Here is a 23,939-nt window from a genome sequence, read left to right on the forward strand (position 1 = left end):
ATCTGTTGGCAGGTGCCATGGTACCCACAAGTACCCATGTTGGGGACCCCTTCAATATAAACTGGATACTCTTGAATGCTATTAACCCTTGGAAGGAAGCAGTCAAGCAGTTATATGACACTCGTCTTTTCCCTCTTCCAGGGCTAATAATATGAGGGGTCTTCTACCAGGAAAACAGAAAGCATACCACAGCTGTAATCAAAGTTGGGTTCCCTCCCTGTATCTTCTTTTTCACCCTTAAAATGGTCAGGTGTCCTAATTATGAATTTCCCATGTATTGTCTAGCTGCATCTTTAATCTTAAATATTAGATGTTATTTTGTCAATGGCATTTTTATACCGTCCTCCTCCAAAAAGCTTGGGGACTTGGATCCAGGTGTCCCTCATCCTTGTCCCAACACTCCAACACCACATTGGTTCTTGCCAGATGAAGTATTAATTATGACTAATATTAAATGTTTTTGAGTGAACTCAAGATACTTCAGGAAGGTATGCAGAAATGTCTAGATAAGTTTGAACAAAGGATAAGTTTGAACAAAGGAAAGGAAAAGATCGTTGATATGAAGATTAAGAAAACCATAAAAATAGCTTGTCAAGTTGATGAGATCAAGAGCGGTTCCAGGAAAGTGCAAATCATGTCTAAAGACACGAATGGCCAGGGTGAAAAATAACAACACAAGGACAGTTATGGGGAGGGGCATTTTTTTCCCTAAAACTCTAGCATCCTGCCTCTGATATCAAGGACCAAAAGGGTTAACAACAAACTCACGTTGAGGGCTTATTGTTAAAATCTATCTATCTGTATATAGCTAAAATAGCTTAAATATTATAAAAATACATATATTTATTCTTAAATAATTTAAAACATTTAGGGGCCCAACTTTAGCCTCATTACAAATTAAAATGCATAAAGCATAAGTGGGAAACAACCCCACGGCTTTTTTTTTTTTAAAGCAGGAATGCACAGGAATGCAGTTCCAGCTGGCTTGGTGTCAGAAGGTGTGGCCTAATATGCAAATGAGTTTCTGCTGGGCTTTTTCTACAAAAAAAGCCCTGAACAACTCTGTGTTTTTAACCCCAAAAGGCCTTCAGAGGTCAAGCATATTTATAACTATTAGCAACTCAATACCAAATCAAAAAAAGGGAGAGGGTTTCCTAATAAATATAAAATCGCACAAGGCTGAAAGATGTAAGGCCTTATAGTACAGCCTTATAAAGGCATACCTGTTGAATGCTGTTTCTATTGTATGCCTCTCAGATTTGGTCCAGAAAGAGCCAACGTGACATGAATTGTGTACAGTCCTGCTTCTAATAACCAGCTCCCATTATCTGCTTGAATTAACGCTGTGTACACCAGTACGTTAGGGTTGCCAACCTCCAGGTGGGGCCTGGAGAGCTCCCAGAATTGCAACTGATTTCCAGACTAGAGTCCACCCTTCAAAGCAGCCATTTTCTCCAACAGAATTGATCTCTACCAGCTATTATTTCTTTAATTTGTTTAATTGAGAAAATGGCAGCTTCAGAGGGTGGACTATATGGCAATATACTCCACTGAGGTTCCTGCCTCTAAAACCCCACCTTCCTTACATTCCGCCTCCAAGTCTCCAGGAATTTCCCAGCCCAGAGCTGGCAACCCTGACTTGCCTGAAGCAGAGCACTTTGCATGCACTTCAGGATTACTCAAATTGAGTTTGCAAACAGTCAACAACAGACATGGTGGTTTCTGTTAAAGGTGCCTTGGTTTTCTCCCTTAAGTTCCTGTGGCAAACATTCCATGCCCTCAGGGGTTAAGCAAAGCAAAACCAGTCACAGCCTAATGAGCTGAGAACCCTGATGGCGACTTTCATTTTTATCTACTCCGGAAACATGCAAATAAAAAGATACCTATCGACTTCTAGGTGGACTGTAGGTACAGTCAGCATTTTATAAGATAATCGAATGACGGTTGAATTGCTATCTCGGACCTATGACAGTTCCTTTTCCAGGAAGAAATAGATTTGATCTCTCCCTGCAAGAGGGTCACCTGGTTATTTAAAAAATCCACATTTCCAAATTGTCAGGGGTCTTATTAGTGATTATACAACCTCAGACAACCCTTGAGGATGGGCCCCCAGAATCACTCAAGAATCTTGGGAGTGGTGATGAGCTGGCGGCTCCTGACCATCTTACAATTGATTTTCTACTGTGCTGCCCAAATTTCAGGCAATTCTGGATACTAGCTGAAAGTAGGGTTGCCAGCCTCCAGGTGTGGCCTGGAGATCTCCTGCTTTTACAACTGATCTCCAGCTGGCAGAGATCAGCTCCCCTGGAGAAAATGGCTGCTTTGAAGGCATTGGACCATGTTGAGGCCCCTCTCCTCCCCAAACCCTTCCCTCTCCCGGCTCCATCCCCAGTCTCCAGGTATTTTCAACACAGACCTGGCAACCCTAGCTGAAAGGCAATTAGGTGGCCCCACTGACCTACAGCTGATTGCCTTCCCCCAAGTCATGTGAGGTTCAGGAAGCTCAGGGGATCAGAGGCAACTCCATGGCAGTGAGGACTTCGGGGCAGGGTGATAGGATCTCCCAGCATGGCGCCCAGGTAGGGTTGCCTGCCTCCAGGTGGGGTCTGGGGATCTCCTGCTTTTACAACCTAGGCTGGGGGGGGGGGAAGCAGTTAAACAAATTAAAGAAATAATAACTGATCTCCAGCTGGTAGAGATCAACTCCGTTGGAGAAAATGGCTGCTTTGAAGGGTGGACTCTATGGCATTGTGCCATGCTGAGGCCCTTCCCCTCCACAAACTATGCCCTCTCCTGGATTCACCCCCGAAGTCTCCAGGTGTTTTCCAACACAGACCTGGCAACCCTCAGCCAAGGTCAGTTGTCCCCAATGTCCCATGGCTAAGACCATCCCTGCAAATTGTGGACTCCTTTGTTGCTACAAAAGAAATCTGTTTGGATAAATAACTGGGCAAAATATAAATTTATAAACAAGTTGGCAATCCTATTTTATAGCAAGTAGCCATGTGTTTTTGAGTTGACAGCTACGGTTCCTGTGGACCAGAGAATTTCATGCCAGATCCTAAAACGTTCAGAAGGTAGGATGCTCATCAAGAAAGGCACGGAATCTTAAGGCATTTTTTGGTTTGCATCAACCAATTTGTGAGAACATTTTATAGCTACAATGCTTTCCCATCTCAAAACTGCAAAAGATTGGCGTTTCTTGCAACATGACAATTTTATGTAGTGCTTAGTGAATTAAATACACTATACCATTTATCATACATATTTAAAGTTGGAGCCAACTCCAACTCTCTTTTCCCCCAGGCATAAGAATGATGCGTGTTGTTCAACCAAGGCTATATTTATTTATTTATTTTTAATTACCTTAAGGAACACTGCATGGTAAAAAGCTGCAGCCTTGCTGTCTGCAGCATGTATGACTTCCTAAATGTCATGTTCTCTAGCTGCAGAAGTTAAAGGTAACTTGACTATTTCCCAGCAGATAACTAAACTGAACCTATGAGAGCACAAACAAGATAACCCATCTCACTTCTGGCAAACCAGTGGCTTAGTGTTTATTTACGAGATCGTAAAGCCAATGCCATCCTATCTGATGTTCCCAAGGAACAAAAACAAGGAGAATTGAAGGACTTAAAGGATGAAAGCTTACTTTAAATAATGATTAAAACTTAATTTATGATTATATAAAACCACATTGAATGTGAAAGGAAGTTAGATTTCTTCCCCCTTGAGAAGAGGAGGGAAACTTTGCCTTCCTTTTAAAGGTCACATCATGATTCATAACAACAGAATGAAAAAAAAATCCCAAACATTTGATCGAATTTGGCATTTCAGTTTGATCTTCATCAAACTTGGGAAACGAAGCAGCCGGGTAATATCTCAAAGTGTGTTACAGTTAAAGGCCAGCATTCCCTGATAAAAATCAAATTACAGAGAGGTTTTCTTTCCCCGCCCCTATTATTATGATGCACATCTTTAAGTACACAATCAATGGAAGGTTACATAAAAGTGTGACTCACACCGCACGCCGTGCTGTAAACACACTTGCTTCAGCTGCTCATAGTCATGAGCTATGAGTTCATTGCAAAGAAACACCCTGCAGGTACGGTGTGCGCGCTGTCTGTTAAGGGCACAGAGAAGCATTCAGTGCTGGGCTGTTACATGCTAGGAAGTGGCCAACTATTCCTTTTTGTGGTAGAAGGGATTCTTGGACATTTTTTAAATGAAAAAAACCCAATTTTTCAAAGCCACTGTGAATTGTAAAGGGGTTCTTGTGAGTATTTTGTGTGCGTGTCTTTGCATGCTTGGAAGTCATAGTTGATTTCTGGCAACCCTTACTGAGGCTTGGATATTCAGAGAGAGGTGGCTTGATATGCCTGCCTCTGTGTCCCAGCCCTGGTATTCCTTGGAGGTCTCTCATCCAAGTACTCGCCGGGATCAGCTCTGCTTAGCTTCTGAGGTCTGACACGATCAGGCTTGTCTGGAGTAACCAGGTCAGGGCCTGAATTATAAGTCTGGTGTGGCTTTGAAGTGACTTAGGCATAGCTCACACAAACTAGCAAATGAGGCAGTAACACCACTGGTGGAGTAGGATTAGTGGCGTTTGAACTGGCTTCTGCATCAGTCTCTTTAATAACAGGATGGCCAGCCTCCAGGACGGGTCTGGAGATGTCCCCAAATTATAGCTGATCTCCAGACATCAGAGATCTGGAGAAAATGGCTTCTGTGGAAGATGGAATCTATGGCATGAAACCACACTGTGGTCCCTCCCTTCCCCAAACTTCGCCCTCCTCAGGCTCTGACCCGAAATCTCTAGGAATTCCACAACTCTGAGATGTCATCCCAAGTTTGAACCATTGGCGTGAAGTCTGCTTATGACTGTACTGCCAGTCTAGCTATCCCTAACAATACATACTTAAGGTGCAACATATTGATTGTTATGCTAGCATAATGCCATAAACTCAGTTACCCCAGAAGTATGGACCAACTACATAGGCAAAAGTCCCAAGATCTGAAGCATTACAAGTCTTCCGTCTGTTGTTTAGCAGGGAGGCTGGCCTCAGATATGCTGTTTGTTCTATTAGATGGGCATCCCTTTGATTCATGTCCTCCTTCCGCATCAGTCTCCTGCTCTGCTTTCAAATCCTTCTCAGGGATGAAGATTCCATGTAAGTCCAGGTGCAATTCTACGTTCACCGTTGCCCGAGCAATTTCCTTGAAGGTTTTAGCATCCAAGATGAGCAGGAAAGGGGGCTTCTGCGGTTGTGTTGTCACAATGCTTGACAGGATAATACCTAAAGTGGCAATGGAAAATTCACTATTACAGAATTTAGGGAAATGAATGGAGTATGCATTTTATTTTACATGAAGCATTTGGTGTCAGGCCTCAAGTCAACCTCAGTACTTTATTAATATTTATTTATTACATTAAGCTCTCCGCAAGCGGACTCAGGGCGGCTCACAACATTATGTTACTACCATTAAAACCAATAAAACATATAAAACATAATTACATATTTAAATTATTTAAAACCATTTCATGGTGCTGTATTAATACAATACAATATAGGCGGTTCTGAAAATTCGGTGGTGACCACCAGTACTCTACATGGTGCTCTATATGATGTCCAGTGGCAGCTCTCTCTCAGTTAGATATCGAAGGCCTGTCGGAACAATTCAGCCTTACAGGCCCTGTACATTACCTGTGGTATACACTAAAGTGTGTGTGTGGGGTGGTGGGAGGTAGCATCTTGGTAGTGTGAACAATATACCCTAATAGGCAGTTAAAACAAACTTAGGGAAGATGCATGGCTCAGGCAGACTGAGTAAGCCTCCCTTACATTGCAGGGTTGTTGTGAAGATAAAGGAGACAAGAACTGTGAATACTGCCCCAAATTGTTCAGAAGAAGCAGCAGGGGTAGAATTCTAGTAGGAGCTCCTTTGCATATTAGGCCACACACCCCTGATGTAGCCAATTCCTCAAGAGCTTACAAAAAAGAGCCTTGTAAGCTGTTGGAGGATTGGCTACATCAGGGGTATATGCGGTCTAATATGCAAAGGAGCTCTTGCTAGAATTCCACCCCTGGGAAGCATCATTAAAGGGGTGGAGGAGACTAGCCTGCTTTTTAATATTCCCACAAAGCCAAAGCTTGCTCCGCTGTCACATCCTATATGGTGGAATTGAACAAGAACTGGTGCAGGTTAAAACCATGAGCTGCAAGCCAGGAGTTCCCAATATGCAAGGTAGCCTAGGACAAGACACTGGTTTTCCAGCCCTGTTTCCATATGTTATGTGGTGACAAGAATATTGGCCAACCATACAGGGTTGTAAAAATTAATGAGTTAATATTCATGAAGGCACACTCAAAAGTTCTATATTCATCCCAGACTCCTTGTGGTATTCTCCTTTTCTAATTGCACAACTGAAAGCTTGTACTTTTAAATGTAATTATGGCACATACCTAGATTTTCATTGCTCGTGCCATATAAACTACAGCTATTATTTATTATTGGTATTACTTATTGTTCCACAGGGTAGTTTGGAGTTATTTTGTTGACTTTGCAAACTTAATGGTCTATGATGTATTCCAGGTGCATGAGTCGAGAGCAAAAACTCCTTTAGATTTTTTTTTGCCTCAATCTGGATGTTAAGGGGGCGTGACATTTTTTCACACAGCTGGGCATTTCCCCAAATACACACAAAACCCTCTTCCCCCATTCACGGTGGGAACTGGTGTGTACTTTTCTCCACTTAACAGATATATAACTTTGCCAACTGAAGCCAATCCTTCATGCATCCAATGAAGTGGGTTTTGCTCCACCAAAGCCAAAGTAGCAGTCAATCTGTTAGAATACAGATGTGATAAATTGTTTGTTGTTCTCTCTCAGCCTCACTTGCATCAGCCTCGCTTACATCAGAGAGTTGTTGTGAGGAGAAAAATGGGAGAAACCTGTGGACGCCGCCCTGGGATTCATGGAGAAAGGGCGAGACACGACAAAAGTGCTGACAGATGTTAGTGATTATTAACAAAGGAAAGTAACATGTGTCAAAAGCCTCACTGTCAACATCTGGCATCGAGTTGGTATTATCAGGAGGAAGAAACAAACACATGGGAGTGCAAGACCAGCTCTCTCTTAGGCAACAATGCAGCCCAATTTACAATCCAGGCCACCCTAGCAAACATAGATATGAAAGCCAGCATGGTGTAGTTGTTAGAATATCAGATGAGGATCTGGGAGATCCAGGCTTGAATCCCAACTGTGCTATGGAAGCTCGATGTTTAGTTATAACAATGGTTTCATGTGATATATGAATGCAGATATCATCACTTAATCCTCTCTTATTTAGCACTGATGCCCTCCCAGGCTGCCCAGAGATAGCGATGGAACTAGCATTGCCCTGGCAACCCTAGCTCAGGACCTTCAGGTGGTTTCCAGAGCCTTACTGGCTGTGTCATAAGCCCATACAGAGCTACCTTTTTGGAAGGATCTGCTGCCAGAGCACATGTGCAGAGAGCAAGGATACTATGCCTCCTGCCTCACTGTGTACACATACTGAGAAAAGCATCAGTCTACCATAGTAAGGCACACTAAATGGTGGAAAGGATTCCTTCATGGCTTGCTCCTCACTGTTGTATTCCTAGAGCACAGCTTGAAGTTGCTCCCCACCACCCCGTGTACTGTTCATGGTTCTGCCCTTAGAACTGATGAGGTCACAATTCTTGCTTCCCCTCTTCCTGTCATAGTGGCTCAGATATCACATGACTTCCTGTCACATGCTTGCAGCTCCCTGGGTCCCAGATCTGAAAGACCACTGCTCTAGGTGAACCAAGAGGGTGTTAGAGCACATCTTGTCTGCACATCAGAGATGGAGAGCTATAAAAGTGGGATAGTGGGCAAGCTGTCTTTAAGGGGCATTTATTTGCCTTACTGATATTGCCACTAAAGAATCCCTGAAAAATGTCTATGAAAACCCAGGCTTTGCCCAGAGTGTACAAATAATAGTTGTCATAATTTTTAAAAAATATAATATGGTATATAGGTCGACATTACATTCAAAAGCTTATACCTTGAATAAAATTTTGTTGGGTTTAAAGGTGCCACTGGACTCAAACTTTGACCTGCACTGTTATGTTAGAGATCCAGATTTATTCAAATGTAATTGATTAATTAACCAATGAACCAGCTTAAAGGCAGATATTAATCAGTTAAAAATTTAAATTAGTTGACAGCTGCACAGCCCAAGTTGGTGCATGGTTACTTGGGAGCAGCAGCCACAAATTCCACAGGGACTTGTTCCCAGGGAAGAGTGTGTAACATTAGGGCTTTTTTTTTTAAGCAGGTACTCCTTTGCATATTAGGCCACACACCCCTGATGCAGCCAATCCTTCAGAAGCTTACAGCAGGCCCTGTAAACTTCAGGAGGATTGGCTGGATCAGGAGTGTGGCCTACTACGCAAAGGAGTTCCTGCTACCAAAAGAGCCCTGTGTAGCATTACGGCCATGCTTTCCTCCCCATTTGGAAGTAACCCTCACTGTGTTCAACGGCACTGATTCCCAAATACGTCTGCATAGGATTGCAGCCATGTAGCATCATCCTCAGTGTGTTTACGCAAGCCCTGCTGTGTTCGATGGGACTTCTCCTACACATATTTTTTCCCCAAAAGATAAAGGACAACAACAAGAGGGTGGAAAAACTTGAAATGCTGTTGTATCCACTAAGTCAGCACTTTTGCTTAGCTTTAAAAGTGGGGGGAACCACACCTCTTTCATCTCCAGAACTCTGTTAAACAACTGAAGGTGGGCCCTTTGATGATAAGCTATTCCTATAGATTGCATGAAAGATCCATTATGTGTGTTTGTGTGTTAAGGCTGAATGTAGCGTTGCTTTGTTCTTAGCTGAACACCATCAGGGAATGAGCTGAGCTGTCAATTGTGTTTGGGCTGATAATGCAAACCAGGTGCAAGGCTGTTATAGAAGGATGATTTGTGCAAACACAGCCATTAAAATCCAGTGATTCTTTTTGGTTACCTGAATTTTGCAGGTAATTACTAGATTCCTCAGATCAGCTGGAAGGGCAAAGATAAAATTAACCATTGTGGTGAAGAAAAGGTTACCACTGAATGCAAATTCAAACCTACGTTCAACCATCGAACCCACTTCATCTCATCTACTCTTCAAGGCTGCTGTTCAGGTCAAAAAACGTAACTCCCCATCAGCTTGTAGTAGGAAAAGTGGGATTCAAGATTAATGAAGGGTAGGCCAGGCTAGAGAAGAGACCCGTGGCGCAGAGTGGTAAAGCTGCAGTACTGCAGTCCTAAGCTCTGTTCATGACCTGAATTCGATCCCGGCAGAAGCTGGGTTCAGGTAGCTGGCTTGAGGTTGACTCAGCCTTCCATCCTTCCAAGGTCGGTAAAATGAGTACCCAGCTTGCTGAGGGGAAAGTGTAGATAACTGGGGAAGGCAATGGCAAACCACCCCATAAAAAGTCGGCCGTGAAAATGTTGTGAAAACGTCACTCCAGAGTCGGAAATGACTGGTGCTTGCACAGGGCCTTCACCTTTTTTTACCTTTAGACCAGGCTAGCCTGGTCTTGTCAGATCTTGGAAGCTAAGTAGGATCGGCTCTGGCTAGTATTTGGATGGGAGACCGGCAAGGAATACCAGAGTCATGACGTGGAGGCAGGCAATGGTAAACCACCTCTGAACATCTCTTGCCTTGAAAACCCTATAGCAGGGGTGACCAATGGTAGCTCTCCAGATGTTTTTTGCCTACAACTCCCATCAGCCCCAGCCAGCATGGCCAGTGGCTGGGGCTGATGGGAGCTGTAGGCAAAAAACACTACCATTGGCCACTCCTGCCCTACAGGGTCGTTGTTCGTCAGCTGTGACTTGACGGTACTTCCCACCACCAACTAAAAGGTGCCTTGACCTGGATGATCCAGACTAGCCTGATGTAGGGTCAGCCCTGGTTAGTCTTTGGATGGGAGACCATCACTGAAATCCACCTCTGAATGTCTCTTGCCTCAAAAACCTCATTGGGATCACCTTAAGTCAGCTACAATTTGACAGCACTTTCAACCACCAACAGCTAAAAGGCAGAGAAGCCTTTGATGCAGAATGTTGTGAGTACAGTTTCTGATCCCTCCTGTTTAAAAAATACCTAGTAAAATCTTTTCTAAGGCTGGAAAAATACCCCAGCTGCTTATGATGCAGAATCTCCCGTTTTTCTAAGCAGCTGAGGCTATCCCAACAAAACCTGTGACGCCACCATTTACATGGGTTAACTAGGTTAGCATAATTAGTGAACAGTTGCCATATTTTTCCAGATTAGGCTGCAATTTTACATAATTGCATTTTATAGTCTCTTAATCTGCCATTTGTTCTCCCCCCAAAAAAACTTCCTACTTAAAATAAATGCAAAGAGGGAATTCACTCATTGCATCTGAGGAAGTGTCCTCTAGCCCACTAAGGCTTAAGATGGAATAGAATTGTGTTAGTTCTGAAAGTTTCTCCCACCCTTGTGGCCTCCGATCCGCTGCCACAGAGCTGTCCAGCAGAGCAGGCCCATCCCCCAAAAGCTCTGGTGTGCCTGATGTGTCCCATGCAATGACATCACCTGGAGATGATGTCATAGAGTTTCTCCCCTCCCCCTAAAAAAGCATCCCCCGCATGACATGCGTGGTGCAACCACTTCTGGGTGACATCACCGCAGCATGCACGCTACACACACATGCTGAAGACTCCCTAGAAGAGGACTGGAGTCCCCCACTGGCAGCCAGGTAAGACCTGGCAACCCTACACAGCAACAAGCTTTTTCACTAAAACCCACCCAACCCCTCCCATGACCACCAGTGGGGGTCATCTCAGGGGACCCTGTCTTCCTTTTTCACCAGTAGAAAAGCTGCCTAGATCCAACCCCAACCTCTTTTAACCCAGAGCTAACATTACAACAGACTCGAATTTATTGCACTTCACACCCAGGATACTTAATGAGCTTAGTACATGGACATCAAACTGCTTTATATTACCCTTTGTTGTTGTTTCAGCCCAGTTAACACTAACTAACAAACACCGGACTCTAACTTGTGATTCTTTTAATCTGCTAAAAAACATTTCCATGACTCTGCATGCTAACTCACTGCCCACATTCTCAATATTTAGGACTGCTTACCAGTCCATACTATAGTCTGATGAAGTATGCTTAGAGCACACGAAAGCTTACATTCTGAATAAAACTTTGTTGGTCTTAAAGGTGCAATTTGACTCTTGTTTTGTTCTACATAAAGACTTGGTTCGGTCTGGAGGAGGTATTGTTGTGCTGTTACCAATTATGGCTGTTGTGAACGATCACTGTATTTGTATAATCTGAGTTTAGCATGGAAATGTTACACCTAATGTGCCCTCTTGCATTTTTTGGCCTTTTGATGTCCATCCTTTGCATTTCCTCTTAGGTCACACTTTATACATCTTGCTGGTGTGGGCTCTAATCCACAAAATGTTATGCCACGAGAAATCCATTTGGTACCACAAAGTTTTATTTCTTGGGCTGCAGCATAAATCCTCATCTCCCCCCTCATGAATGGGAAGATTATGCCTCTTACCGTCATCTTCTTCTTTGGCGTTAGGACTAGGTACGAAGACTGGTTCTGCTGGCCAACAATGTTCTTCCCCCCAGTGAAGTTTTCTCTTGGTCAGAATGTCACATTTAACTATCTAAGAGAGTGGAGAAGGAGAAACCGATGAATCTGCCTTCTTGTGAAGGTACTTACAGGCTAACTATGATCAGAATGGGATCGTGGAAAGAGGGGATGATGGGAAGATGTTTGCAACGTGTTTAAGATCCTGCCTGAGCTTCTGTTTTCTTCTTCTTCCAGATACTTAAAGCCTGGGCATCGCCAGATGCACAAACCAAAAAACATGAGCCAAATGGCTAATGGCCTCACAGCCTATGGCTTTGATGGACTGCCCCAGCTGATCCAAGATCAGAGCATGATATTTAATGTATACTGTGAGTCCCCCCCACCATGTGTACATATAGTGTAGCCTCTTTAAATTGTTGAGTTATATATTGAATTGTAATTGTTGTTAGCCTTTGTCACAAACCCAACCCCTCTCTTTCTTCTCAGCAAGTACCACTATCTGTGACCAGAGATGTGAGGACCCAGGCAGTATAACAGCAGTAATTTTATTGTAAGTGCTCAAGAACAAACAAGTTGTTTGTTGTAAAAAACACACAAGTGGGTGCAATACTGATAGGGAAAACAGTTACGGTGGTACAAAGAAAATAAAAGTTCTGATGTAACTAACTACATGCTCCTTCCTTCTGCTTCCAACTCACCCAGCCCTCTTTGGATGAGGGAACTCTCCTGCTGTAGTAGGGATGCCAGGTTCAATTCAAGAAATATCTGGAGACTTTGGGGGTGGAGCCAGGAGACTCAGGATGGAGCCAGGAGACATTGGGGGTGGAGCCAGGAGCAAAATTGTGACAAGCACAACTGAACCCAAAGGGAATTCTGACCATCACATTTAAAGGGACTGCACACCTTTTATATGCCATCCCTCCATTAGAAATAATGGATGGGACACCTTCTTTTGGGGCTCACCGAATTGGACCCCCTGGTCCAATGTTTTTGAAACATGGAGGGTGTTTTGAGGAGAGGCATTGGATGCTATCCTGCAAATGTGGTGCCTTTACCTCAAAAAACAACCCCCCTAGAGCCTCAGATACCCGTGGATCAATTCTGCATTATACCCTATGGGAATCGGTCTCCATAGGGAATAATGGAGTGCCCAGCAGATATTTCCCTCCCACCCTGCTTTCTGATGACCCTGAAGTGGGAGGAGGGCCTCCAAACCGGGGGATCCCCTGCCCCCACCTGGGGATTAAGCAACCCAAGAGAAATCACGGAGAAGTAGAGAGCAAGAGAACCCAGGTTCTGTGATACACCAGCCTCTAATACAATGTCAAAAAAAAAAAATCAAAATTTAAAGATAATTGCATTCTTGTATTATTAAATAAGAGAATATAACCACAAACAATCAATAAGAGGAAACCAGTAGATGAGGCAAGAAAGAAACCTATTTCAACAAAGGAAACAAAACAACACTTAATTCAAATAGTTGATTGTAAAGCAGACAAGATTCAAAAGCTTTTTGCCTTCAAGACTTCAGTTGTCGCACCAGAAAGTTTATAGTGCCTCAAGCCATCCTGCCATGTCCTGAGTTTTGAAATATCAAGCTGGAAGAAGCGTCAGTGTAATGAGGATAATCGAGTACCATTCTGTCGCACTTCGGAAATTTTGTGCTTAGCTGCGCACTGAGAATATGAGTGCTTAGCGGCACACTATGAGGACTTTGCTTTTGAACCTTCAGTCTGCTTTGCAATTTGAATTAAGCATTGTTTTGTTTCCCTTGCTGAAATTTTCTTTAAAGAATGACCTTAACTCTAGAAGAAGACAGAACCTTAATTAGAGGTCAAGAAAGCACATATTTAATCCAGCAGCTTTGGGTTGTTGTTAAACCCATGATATACATACACTATTAAGCACTCATTATTATTATTGTTGGTTGCCATGTAAGGGAAAGCAAAATAGGTCATGGATCCAGAGGTGGATGTGATGCAATCCATCCATCATCTGATGAATGCCAGTTCACCTTTCCTTTGAAAATCTGCCGAGGAAGGAGATGCAACCGCTGCAACAGGTCACAGCCAGTACTAGTTTTTGAGAGCACCTGGTAAAATGCTGTCCAGTGGGCTCATCCCAGGTATCACCATGATACAGGGCTAAAGCAAAAAATACCTCTGCTTCTAATTCGTGCATCAAATGAACAACTGTTGCAGCTGCCAGTCACCAGCCTGCCCTTCTCTTTTGGGTGACAGCTGCTGCTGATCCTAGGAATCAGTGATGCTCACAGCAACAGGCAAATGGCCAGCAAAATGCAGCAGGTGCCTGACTATTTAGCAAAAGAGGAGGGGAGAAAGTGGAAAGCAGAAGGGATTACAGGAGAGAGGAAAGGGTTGGGCAGCTCTCTATCATCCCAGAGTGAATAATATGACCAGGAAGACTCAATGCCACCATCACTGTGACCACCCAGTGTGTGTGTGAGAGAATGGGCTGCTGACACAGTTGCTGCATACCAGCAGGGCCTGCCAAGGCTGTGGGGTTTGGACAGCTGCCTGACACTGCTGACCTTTGATCCCAGACCTGTGCTAGGCAGCTCAATCCATTGCACCATTGATAGGTAACCTCCTGCACTTTGCAAATATAGAATCACAGAGTTGGAAGGGACTCTTTCTCAGCCCAACCTCACAGAGTTGTTGTCGTGAGGATAAAATGGAGGAGCAGAGAGAATATGATCCCAACTGGAGAGAAAAGCAAGGCATTAAAAATATACATCTGTAACTGTGGTTTGCCCAGTTCCCTAAAGAAACTGGAGGGAGGGAATTACATTGGTTACAGAACTAAATTTGAGTCCAGTAGCACTTTAGAGACCAACAAGTATTTCAGGTAGGGATGCCAGACCCTCCCCCCAAAGTGTGGGTGGGGGTCCCCCCAGTTTTGGGTGCTCCTCTCTTCCCCCCCAAATTATACTCCCCCCCAAACAGACAAGAAGCTGGAAATAAATGTGATGTGCCTACATGACTCGGAAGTTATATATGCACATTGGTGACATTAAGGGAGGTGAATGGTCTTGTTTGAGGGTAGAACTCTATGGTAGAAGCTAATTCTACCATAGAGTTTTGCCCCAAAAAACAAAATATTGCCCCACAATGTACTCAATGTGCCTGTCACTTCTGGGTCACATAGGCACTTTGCATTTATTTTCAGTGTTCCTCCCCATTCCCAATAAATTCACCCTCCATCTTCCACTGGCAGGTACAAGGGACCTGGCAACTCTAGTTTCAGGGTGGAAGGTTTTGAGAGTCAAAGCTCCCTTTATCAGGCACAGTTGAACAAAAGTGGAGATCAGAATTAAATCGGTTATATATTGGCTGCCTGCCCCTGTGTACACATGAGGCCTGCATATCACATATTATGGGGGTCTGTGGTAGAAGCTCCTCCCTCTGGGCTAGACGTGGCCCAGCAATGTATACAAATTTTTCAAAGTTACAGAATCCACATCAAGCTATCTGGGTGCTGGAGCTGGATTAGATGAGTCAGAGCAAACCTGATTCTCTATTAACTGTGTGTAACCCAGTAAAGGTGGCGAAATTCAGGGAAGAGAACATAGTGTGACCCATGCCACGGTGGCAGTTTTCACCCATTGTTTGGCAGCAAGGGTGGCCCACATCTGCATTGCTGGGTAGGGCATATGTTTCCATTGGAATTGAAATGAGGACAGGAATATTCATCCCCAAACAGCTTCAGGCTGCGATTGCATCGTTTTAAACGACTAAATGTGGTTCAGGGTCAACAAGCATGACATCCATTTGAAATGGATGCCACAGTTATGCATTACACACATCCTTCTCTACCTCTGGCATCACAGGGAATATCAGAGTGGTCTCTGTAGCTCAGAGTTACTAAATGTGCACAGTTGTATTTAATAATCAAGTCAGATTGGGTAATGGACATAAGGGATGCGTACCCTGATTCGGATAGCCTGATCTCATCATATCTGGGAAGCTAAGCAGAGTTGGCCCCGGTTAGCATTTGGACCACCAAAGAAGTCCAGGGTCACTATGCAGATGCAGGCAATGGCAATCCACCTTTGAAAAACTCTTGCCTTGAAACCCCTGTGGAGCTGCCATATGAAACTTGACAGCAATAAATAAATAAAATGCACATATAGTATTATACAACATTATACATATTCTAACAGGAAGCATGCGTGGAAATAACCTACCTTTGATGGAACTGGACTCCATTTAATCTCAGCTGCATAGATGTATCTGTACTTTCTGCCATTATAATCATAGTTGATGCGAGGCAGTTCTATTCCTGCGGGTGAAGGAGGGGGGAAGGAAATCAAGCTCATAAATGCTAAGGGGTGGTGGTAGAAATAAAGATACAGCTACTATCTATTTAAAGATACAAACAATGCATCAAGACGGTTTTGCAAACTCACTGGGCATGAGTAGGAGCTGGGCCTGGTTTCTGGCTGGGCTCCTTTCCAAAACCACTCTTCTGAAGAGTTCCTGATCATTTCAGTGGGCGCTCCACAAGGCAAACAACACAACAGATAGAATCAAGCAGGCACCATTCTGCCAAAGTCTACGGCAACTCAGGGCCAGTTTCCACAAGTGGCAGAACTATGCACAGCAGAGGCCTGCAACTTTTTATTGTTAAAAGTGCCAAACAACATCAGAACTCAGAGCAAGGGATCAACGAAGAGCCAGCATAGGACAGCCCATTCACATAAAAAAAGTACAACTTAGCATGACTGATGATTGACACAATTATCCATTATCATTTTCTGCAGCCTAAATGCTGGGTATTGCAAGTCTTTTATCAGAAAGTGGCATACATGAGGTCCCAGAGTGTCCCAGTATACAGAGGAGCACCCCTGTGCGATTTTGATGCACTGGCATAAGTCTGCACATGGTTCACACCTGGATTACCAGCAACTGCTTTCCTCTATCATTTCTCTTTTTGAAAAGCATCTCTAAGAAGCCTTGTAATCCCATTAAAAAACCCTTTGCTTTGCATTCCCTTCACTTAGTGGTTACTGTAGCATCCCACTATTCTAACACCCCCTCTCCCATCTATCTTAAAGATTTGGTTTTCTTTGTCAAAGAACCATATTTGACTCCATATGGAGTGACATGTAGCTCTGGAGTCATAAGCTGCAGACCCCTGGACTTTTTACACCTTCAGGATGTGGAGGGCTTCCACTTTTAAACACTAAAGTCCCCACAGCTGTAAGATCAGACATCCAGGGATCTTGCTAGGCCTCCAGATTAGTAGTTATCAGGGGAATTAGCTGTCATTCTGGCAAGGCCAAAGGTAAGTTGCACTGTCCAAGGTAAAAAAAGGTCAAGTTCTAAACACAGCACCTGAGATAAGAAGGACCACAGACAGGAAGTCAAATTCCAGAAACAAGTCATAAAAGAAAAGAGACTTCGCCAGACACAACCTCCTCCAGAATCAAGTTGCTCAAATTGAGACTCCAGGTCTTGAGTTGGGGCTTTATAGCTTCTAGTGGATGGGGATTGATCTTTTGGGATCAGCTGAACTTGGCCTATTATGCACGGGTGTTTTCCTTTGTTTTCATCATGCACATCCATCAGGTTTTCTTTGTAGTTCAGCACTGATTTTCTTCAGTTTGCTTTCTGGCTGCTGTTTCCCAGAGTTCTCTGAGAATGTTTTTCTGCCAATTTTCCCCTTGTTTCACTTCCAAGCTTTCAAGCCAAAGGTAATTCAAAAGAGTATTTCCCCCTTTTGCCACCTCTCAAAGGTCACTTCCCACCCACATTGTCATTTCGCCCACCCTTTACCTTCTGCCATCCTCCCCCCTTACAAGCTCCATTTCCCCCTTGTTTAAAAATTAATATATATATTTTACAAGTTGCATGAGTCTAGACTATTACTAGTCTCAGACCACTGGAAAAAAATAAAACAAGAGGGGAAAGTTTAAAAGAAGCTCTGTGAGGTTTAATTCTCTCTGGTATTGACTTGAAAGGTGGATCGGAGAGGAGGCAAACAGCAGCATCCTTAGTGCAAAAAAAAAAATTAGTGCTGCACGCAAACAAAATTAAGGGGGTAGGGATTGTCAGCGCAGAATGAAATTGACGTTATATGTAAAGAGAGAGAGACATTAAGTTGACATTAAATATAAAGAGAGGATGGGAAGCCTAAAACTCTGGGGCAAAAATCACAGTATGACTAGTGTCGGTGGGTTCTACTGTGCATTCTATATAGTCAACATGTTTCCTTACATTTTGAGATTGTGTGACTTTCTCATTTTTCACAGTGACTGATAACACATCAGAGAATGCTCTAGTGTGGAGCAATATGGAAAAGGGGGCTTTGCAGCTGCTTGTCAGTTTTTTTAAAAAAAGTCTGGTCAATTTCAAAATTGGGTTTCCCCACCCCCTTCCTTTGCCTGAGTTCCTTTCTGTTCCCTTTCATTCAATGAACTAATCCTAAAATGCACATGCAAAACCTGAACCATGAGGATTTCAATGGAAGGTGCTTGCTGGATGCTACTGTGCAGCTGCAATAGGGCAACTGCATAAATTAAAAAAAAATTGGACACTACCCCCCATCACAAGTGACATTCCATCCCTATTTAGAAATGCACAGGTTTTAATTGTAGCTGCAGAATAAATACACTGGAGGAAAAAGGGTGGTCCATAAGCAGGGCTGGCCCTGGAGTGTCTGACACTTTAGGCAAAGCTAACCTGCGTTGATAACACCACCAAGTCACATGGGAATGCCAAATTGGACACCCCCAAAAGACCGGCACCCTAGGCAATTGCCTAATGGCAGGGCACAGAATCCGAAGTCAAAATTAAAAGCTTACTGCTCTGAAAATCTGCAGTAAGCTATGCATGCGTAATGGGCCCTAGAGTGCATTCTGATGGCAGCGCTGGTACTGCAGCTTAAGTGGCGCCTTTGAAGCATGGAGCTCAATCTTACAAGTTTTGTAGTAGGGGCAGAGAGTCACTGGCTCAAACTTGGGATTTCTCTCTGCCTAGCACCTTAGACCTCTGGACACTAAGCAATAGGAAGATACTGCACTCACAAGACCCTTATGGAGGAGGAGAACACAGTGCAGATGCACCTTCATCCTTCAACCAATGGGTCAGGGGAAAGGGAAGCAGCAGTGTATGCAGATCTAGGGACTCAGATTACAGTGTTTAAGAAAAGTTAACTCCCCCCCCCCCCAAAAAAAAAAGAATGGCCTCTCACCTTCACAAAGTATTTCAGACTGGCAGTAAACGCTGCCATCCTTTTCCTTCACAGCACTTGCAGTGGTTGATGGGAGGCAGACCAAATTCGAACCCACTTCTGCATCCTGAAAGAAAGACATAGTGAAGAATGTGCAGAGGTTCAAAGGGCGCAGCTCATGCACACGTGGGGTTGCCCTCTGTGGAGTCATACCACTGGGCTATCAAGTTCAGCATTGACTGTTGTGACTGGCGGTGGCTCTCTGGGATCTCAGACAGAGGTCTTTCCCATTACCACTGACTGATCCTTTTAAAAAACAGAGTTGCCAGAATTGAGCCCAGGAGCGTCTGCCTGCAAAGCAGATGCTCCTCCATGGAGCTAGAGACCTTTATTTAAGTTGTCTTCTACTGAGTCAGATCTTTTTTTTCCCCCCAATCCTGGCTCTGCCAAATACCACCGGGGCAATTCCACAGTGCAGAGATGTTCCACCAGGCTTTTGGTTGAGGACAGCAACGGTTCCATCATAACTGGCAGCACCCTCCTCTTTCTTTTCTTTCCTCCATCTTTGCTTTGGCCTCCTCCTCTCCTGCCCGCAAGACAGCAACGAGGTCCAGAGTGCGGTAACAGCAGAATATCTGATGATGCTATCCACGATAATGTAGCTGATTCTCAGTTTCCTTGCTTTTAATTCTGTTTTTGATGGCTATATATCACCTAGAGCAGGGGTGTCAAACTCATTTGTAATGAGGGCCAAATCTGACATATGTGAGACCTTGTTGGGCTGGGCCATGTGTGTCATAAAATGTAATGCCAGGTAGGAGAGATAAAACTTTATAAAGGACACAGAAAAACAAAGATTTTTTTAAAAAACTTAAAACATGCTTAAAACATTAGCACTCATTGGTTTTAAAGATGCTTCCTTTGTATCTCTCCCGTTGGGAGCTGGGCAAAGGAAGCTTTGACCCTTTCCTTCCTTCCTCAGGGGACCAGGAGGGGGAAGAACCTCAACCAATTGAAGGAAGAGAGGCTTGGCTCAGTAGCTCTGCTGCGCGATTGAGAGAGCCTGGCAAAGCAAGCTATCCCTCCCTCCTGGCCTCTCCAAGGAAGGAGTCCCAACAAATGGAGAAAATTTGCTCTGTAGTTCCTGTGCAATTGAACAAGCCTGGCAAAGCAAGCTGTGATGCAGAAGGAAGCAAGAAGGAAGCAGATGACAGCCAGTTGCTCAGGGTCCTGATAGGAGACCTTCAGGGGCCTGATTTGGTCCCCAGGCCGCATGTTTGACACCCCTGACCTAGAGCCTTACATTGTACAGAACAGACAATCCATAAATTGAATGAGCGAGTGAGTCTATTAAGGTCAGTGTTGTCTACTCTGATAGGTAATGACTCTTCAGAAATCTTTCACATCTCCTGATGCCAAGCACAAAGCCTAGGACTTCCTACATGCAAAAGCAAGGTTCTGCCACTGACCCACAGCTCTTGTCACTGATGTCAAATCAATGTTTTAAAAGCTGAATTTGCACCAAGGGAATGTTAACAAAATCCTGAATGTGGACTGATGTAGTGTAATGGCTAAGAGAATGAGCTGTAGTCTGTGTTCCGATTGAGCCCCTTTCATGAACTTAGGCAAAGCAGCCTTATATCCCCAACAACAGGAAACAGTAATACTGGCTTACCCTACAGGGATGCTATAAGGAATGCAATGGGGTAATCAGCGTGAAACTCTTGGAACCATGAAAATGCTTCATTAATCTATATGCCAAGTTTGTTTTTATCCCATCTTTCCTCCAAGGTCATTTTACACAGTTCACCCTTCTCTGTTTTATTTTCAGAGCAGCGCTGTGATGCAGGTTAGGCTAGATGTGTGTGAACCAAATTAAACAGTGTTCTCTATAGTTGCAGGGGGGTGGGACCTGCATCCAATATTGTAACCATTACACCACACTGTTATTTTTGTGGTTTGGATCCCATTTAGTTTTCATGGCTGTGAGAAGGGCAATTTTCACCCACTCCCCCTCCTGTGGGAGACCTCCAGTTCCCTTCCTAAGCCATTTCTGGGGGTCCCTCATGCCCCAGGAGAGGAGTTTTGGACTGCCACGGGAGGAAGGCATTCTTGAAAATTACCCTTCTCCACCATGCCCAGGGTAATCCAGGTGAAATCTGAATAAAAGAGATTTGAAATTACCACTTTAAAGGTAATGACGGGGAACCTGTTCTTTTTGAGAAAGTGTGTGTGTGCACATGAAAGTTCGCACTTTGAATAAAACTTTGTTGAACTTAAAAGTGCCACTGGGCTCCAGCTTTGTTCAATGATAAATCCAAGTTCTGGAGATCATGGCTCATGTTTCAGAGCTTATTGTTAGGTGAGGCAATTGTAGTAAGAATAGGAAAAGAGTTACAACTCCTGTACCAAGTGAAGATGAATTCCCCTGGTGAAAAGACTTGATGCAATGGAAAGTATGATCACTACAGACATTCTAGGCAATCCAATACCAATAATTGCCTCAGATGCCTTCCTGCACTATACTCTGGTATTCTTAGACTGCAAGTTTGGAAGGGACTAGGGAGTCTGTTTGGGTGGGGAGGGGAAACCTGATGCAACCTCTGCCATGAGCACAGAGCTGTTTTCCTAGCATGAGCTCAGCCTTGTTCGGAAGGTGTCCCAAGGAACACTGTCTCAGCTGTTCCACTGCGCAGCAGGCTGAAACTTGCCAGACAGGCTGATGGGCAGAAAGAGACCTTCCTGCAAAAATAACATGTTGAAAAAAAATGCCATTCCAAGTCTGCTGAACAGCATGAAATGCTTTTCAGCAGGAAAAGATGCACAAATTCTACATGGGTTGCACAAGAGCCAGAGTAGAGACTGTACGGTTATGAGCCCAGAATTCCTAGTTCAAGTGTCACCTTAGGTCTTAGCACCCCCCCCCCTCCATGTCCAACACTGGAATAAGTTTGGCCTGCTGTGCAAGGTTGCTGTAGGCTTATCAGATCTGTGTTGGAAAATACCTGGAGACTTTGGGGGTGGAGCTGGAAGAGGGTGGGATTTGGGGAGGGGAGGGGCCTTAGCATAGTCCAATGTCATAGAGTCCACCCTACAAAGCAGCCATTTTCTCCAGGAGAGCTGATCTCTGTCAGCTGGAGATCAGTTGTAAAAAGGGGAGATCTCCAGGTCCCACCTGGAGACTGGCAACCCTAGGCTGTGAAGATCTTAGATAATGTATAGGGATTGCTTTGAACTTTCTGGAGCTCTTTTACTTCATTTATTCCTCACCTTCCTCCCCAACAAAGATCCAAAAAGACTTACATAATTCTCCTCTCCTCTATTTTATTCTTACAGCAATCCTGTGAGGCAGATTCGGCTGAGAGCGTGACTGGCCATGGTTCACCCGACAAGCTTCCATGGTTGAGCTGGGGATTCAAACCAGGATCTCCCATATCCTAGACTGACACTCTGATCACTCCACCACACTGGCTGTTTAAATGCTAAGTATGATCATCATTTGGTCATTGAGCTGCATGAGAGCTCGGCGCAATGAGGTGGGAGCAGATAATCTTAAATACTCTTAAAGCAAATTTCCTAGGGGTGGAAGAGTGATTTGCATTTCCAAATTCAGATCAGGGAAAAAGCATGATTTCATTATTAGAAATCTGGGGAGACACATTGCTCTAAGACAGCCAAGGCATTCTGAGAACAATGTGCACCAGGGAAGCACTTATCTTTCACTTCCAAACAGACTTCATTGCAAGATTGTATTTGTGGTAATGAAATCTCACCATGCATGTGGCAGAAACACAGGGCAGTCATCCTTATAGGAAAAGACTAGGGGCTAGGGTCATGCAGGTGGGAATGGTAAATAACAGAAAAGATGGATGTTCATCCTTAGTCTGTGGGAACAGATGATTTATGTGTAGGCATTTTCAAAAAGACAATAATGCTAGGAAAAGTTGAAGGCAGAAGGAAAAGAGGAAGACCCAATATGAGATGGATTGACTCCCCCATGGCCTTCAGTTTGCAAATTCTGAGCAAGGCTGCTAATGATAGGATGTTCCATGTTAGTTCAGAATGTGGCCATAAATCAGAAGGGACTTGACAGCATATAAGCAACATGCTCAGGACCACACAATTGTTCGCTCAATCCAGCCTGGGTCATCTGAAATTGGCTGTAGCTCATGCAATTAAATGAATTTAAAATGTATGTAGTGTTGGTTCAATCACAGGGTATAACCAGCTTTTTGTGAATCATCCAGAGTCCTAGGGACAAGAAAAAGCTTCACCTAGAAAGCTTCTTTTGGAGATGCTGTCACAGAATAATGTTAATCTGACCCCAGCAAGAACTATCTGTTCTAATCATTGTGCTACTAGATGTTGTATTTACAGCTACTGTATGGGCCAAAACAACAGATCGTATTCTAGAATTACCTTGTCAGACTGCAAAGGAACCACAAATCGCTTGCAGCATGGTACAGAAGGGATTTTGGCAGCGTTCTCAAAGTTCGTGTCCAGGTTTTTTAAATAGAACAGGTCATACAAGCTATTATCCGTGTAGGAAATGAGGTCTAAAATTAGATGGTCATTCTCCTCATAAGCATTCACATGGTGAAAGATGACCAGGGCATCAGTGTAGAACTTAATAGGCACTTCTTTTTTGCTTCGTCTGTCAACAAGGTGAATCCAGGTCTGCCAAAAGGAAAACAAACTAGCAGTTAGGGAGTGCTGATTTCACAAGACTATTGTTAGTAGGGATTAGCAGTAAGAAATTTACTAATCACACCCACACCCCATTGATAAATATTACAAAGGTTCTGAATGCAAATGAAATTATTTCTGACATTTGGCGCTGGTCAGCATCTGATAGCTATTCCTGGACTTTGCCGCCTGATTTGGTTTCTTGGACAGAGGAGCTGTGAGGAGAGTGACTCAATAGATATATACCTGATAGAGACGCTGTCCAACCAGAATTGTTAACACGTCACCTAGCAGACTATAGGTAGGGGACAGAGAAAGAGAGGCATAAGTTTTCCCTCTACTTTCTATATTAAAGAAACAAAAGGCAGATCAATGATGACTCAGAAAATTTATCTCTGTGAAAAAATGATGATT

General features: G+C 43.8%; 1 protein-coding gene across 1 annotated transcript in view; it reads right to left on the reverse strand.

Annotated features, from left to right (window-relative positions):
* Positions 1-3,532: 3,532 nt before the first annotated feature.
* The window catches only part of BCO1 (beta-carotene oxygenase 1), a 65,649-nt gene continuing 45,242 nt past the window's right edge, over positions 3,533-23,939 (reverse strand). Inside the window, exons 7-11 of the mRNA XM_060254359.1 lie at positions 23,259-23,516; positions 18,861-18,966; positions 15,853-15,947; positions 11,607-11,718; positions 3,533-5,297 (exon numbers count right to left, since the gene is read on the reverse strand). Of these exons, the coding sequence (XP_060110342.1) occupies positions 5,023-5,297; positions 11,607-11,718; positions 15,853-15,947; positions 18,861-18,966; positions 23,259-23,516 (846 nt within the window). The 3' untranslated portion in view covers positions 3,533-5,022. The remainder of the gene's footprint in view (positions 5,298-11,606; positions 11,719-15,852; positions 15,948-18,860; positions 18,967-23,258; positions 23,517-23,939) is intronic.

The sequence above is a fragment of the Heteronotia binoei genome, chromosome 14 (assembly GCF_032191835.1).
Source record: "Heteronotia binoei isolate CCM8104 ecotype False Entrance Well chromosome 14, APGP_CSIRO_Hbin_v1, whole genome shotgun sequence".
NCBI lineage: Eukaryota > Metazoa > Chordata > Lepidosauria > Squamata > Gekkonidae > Heteronotia > Heteronotia binoei.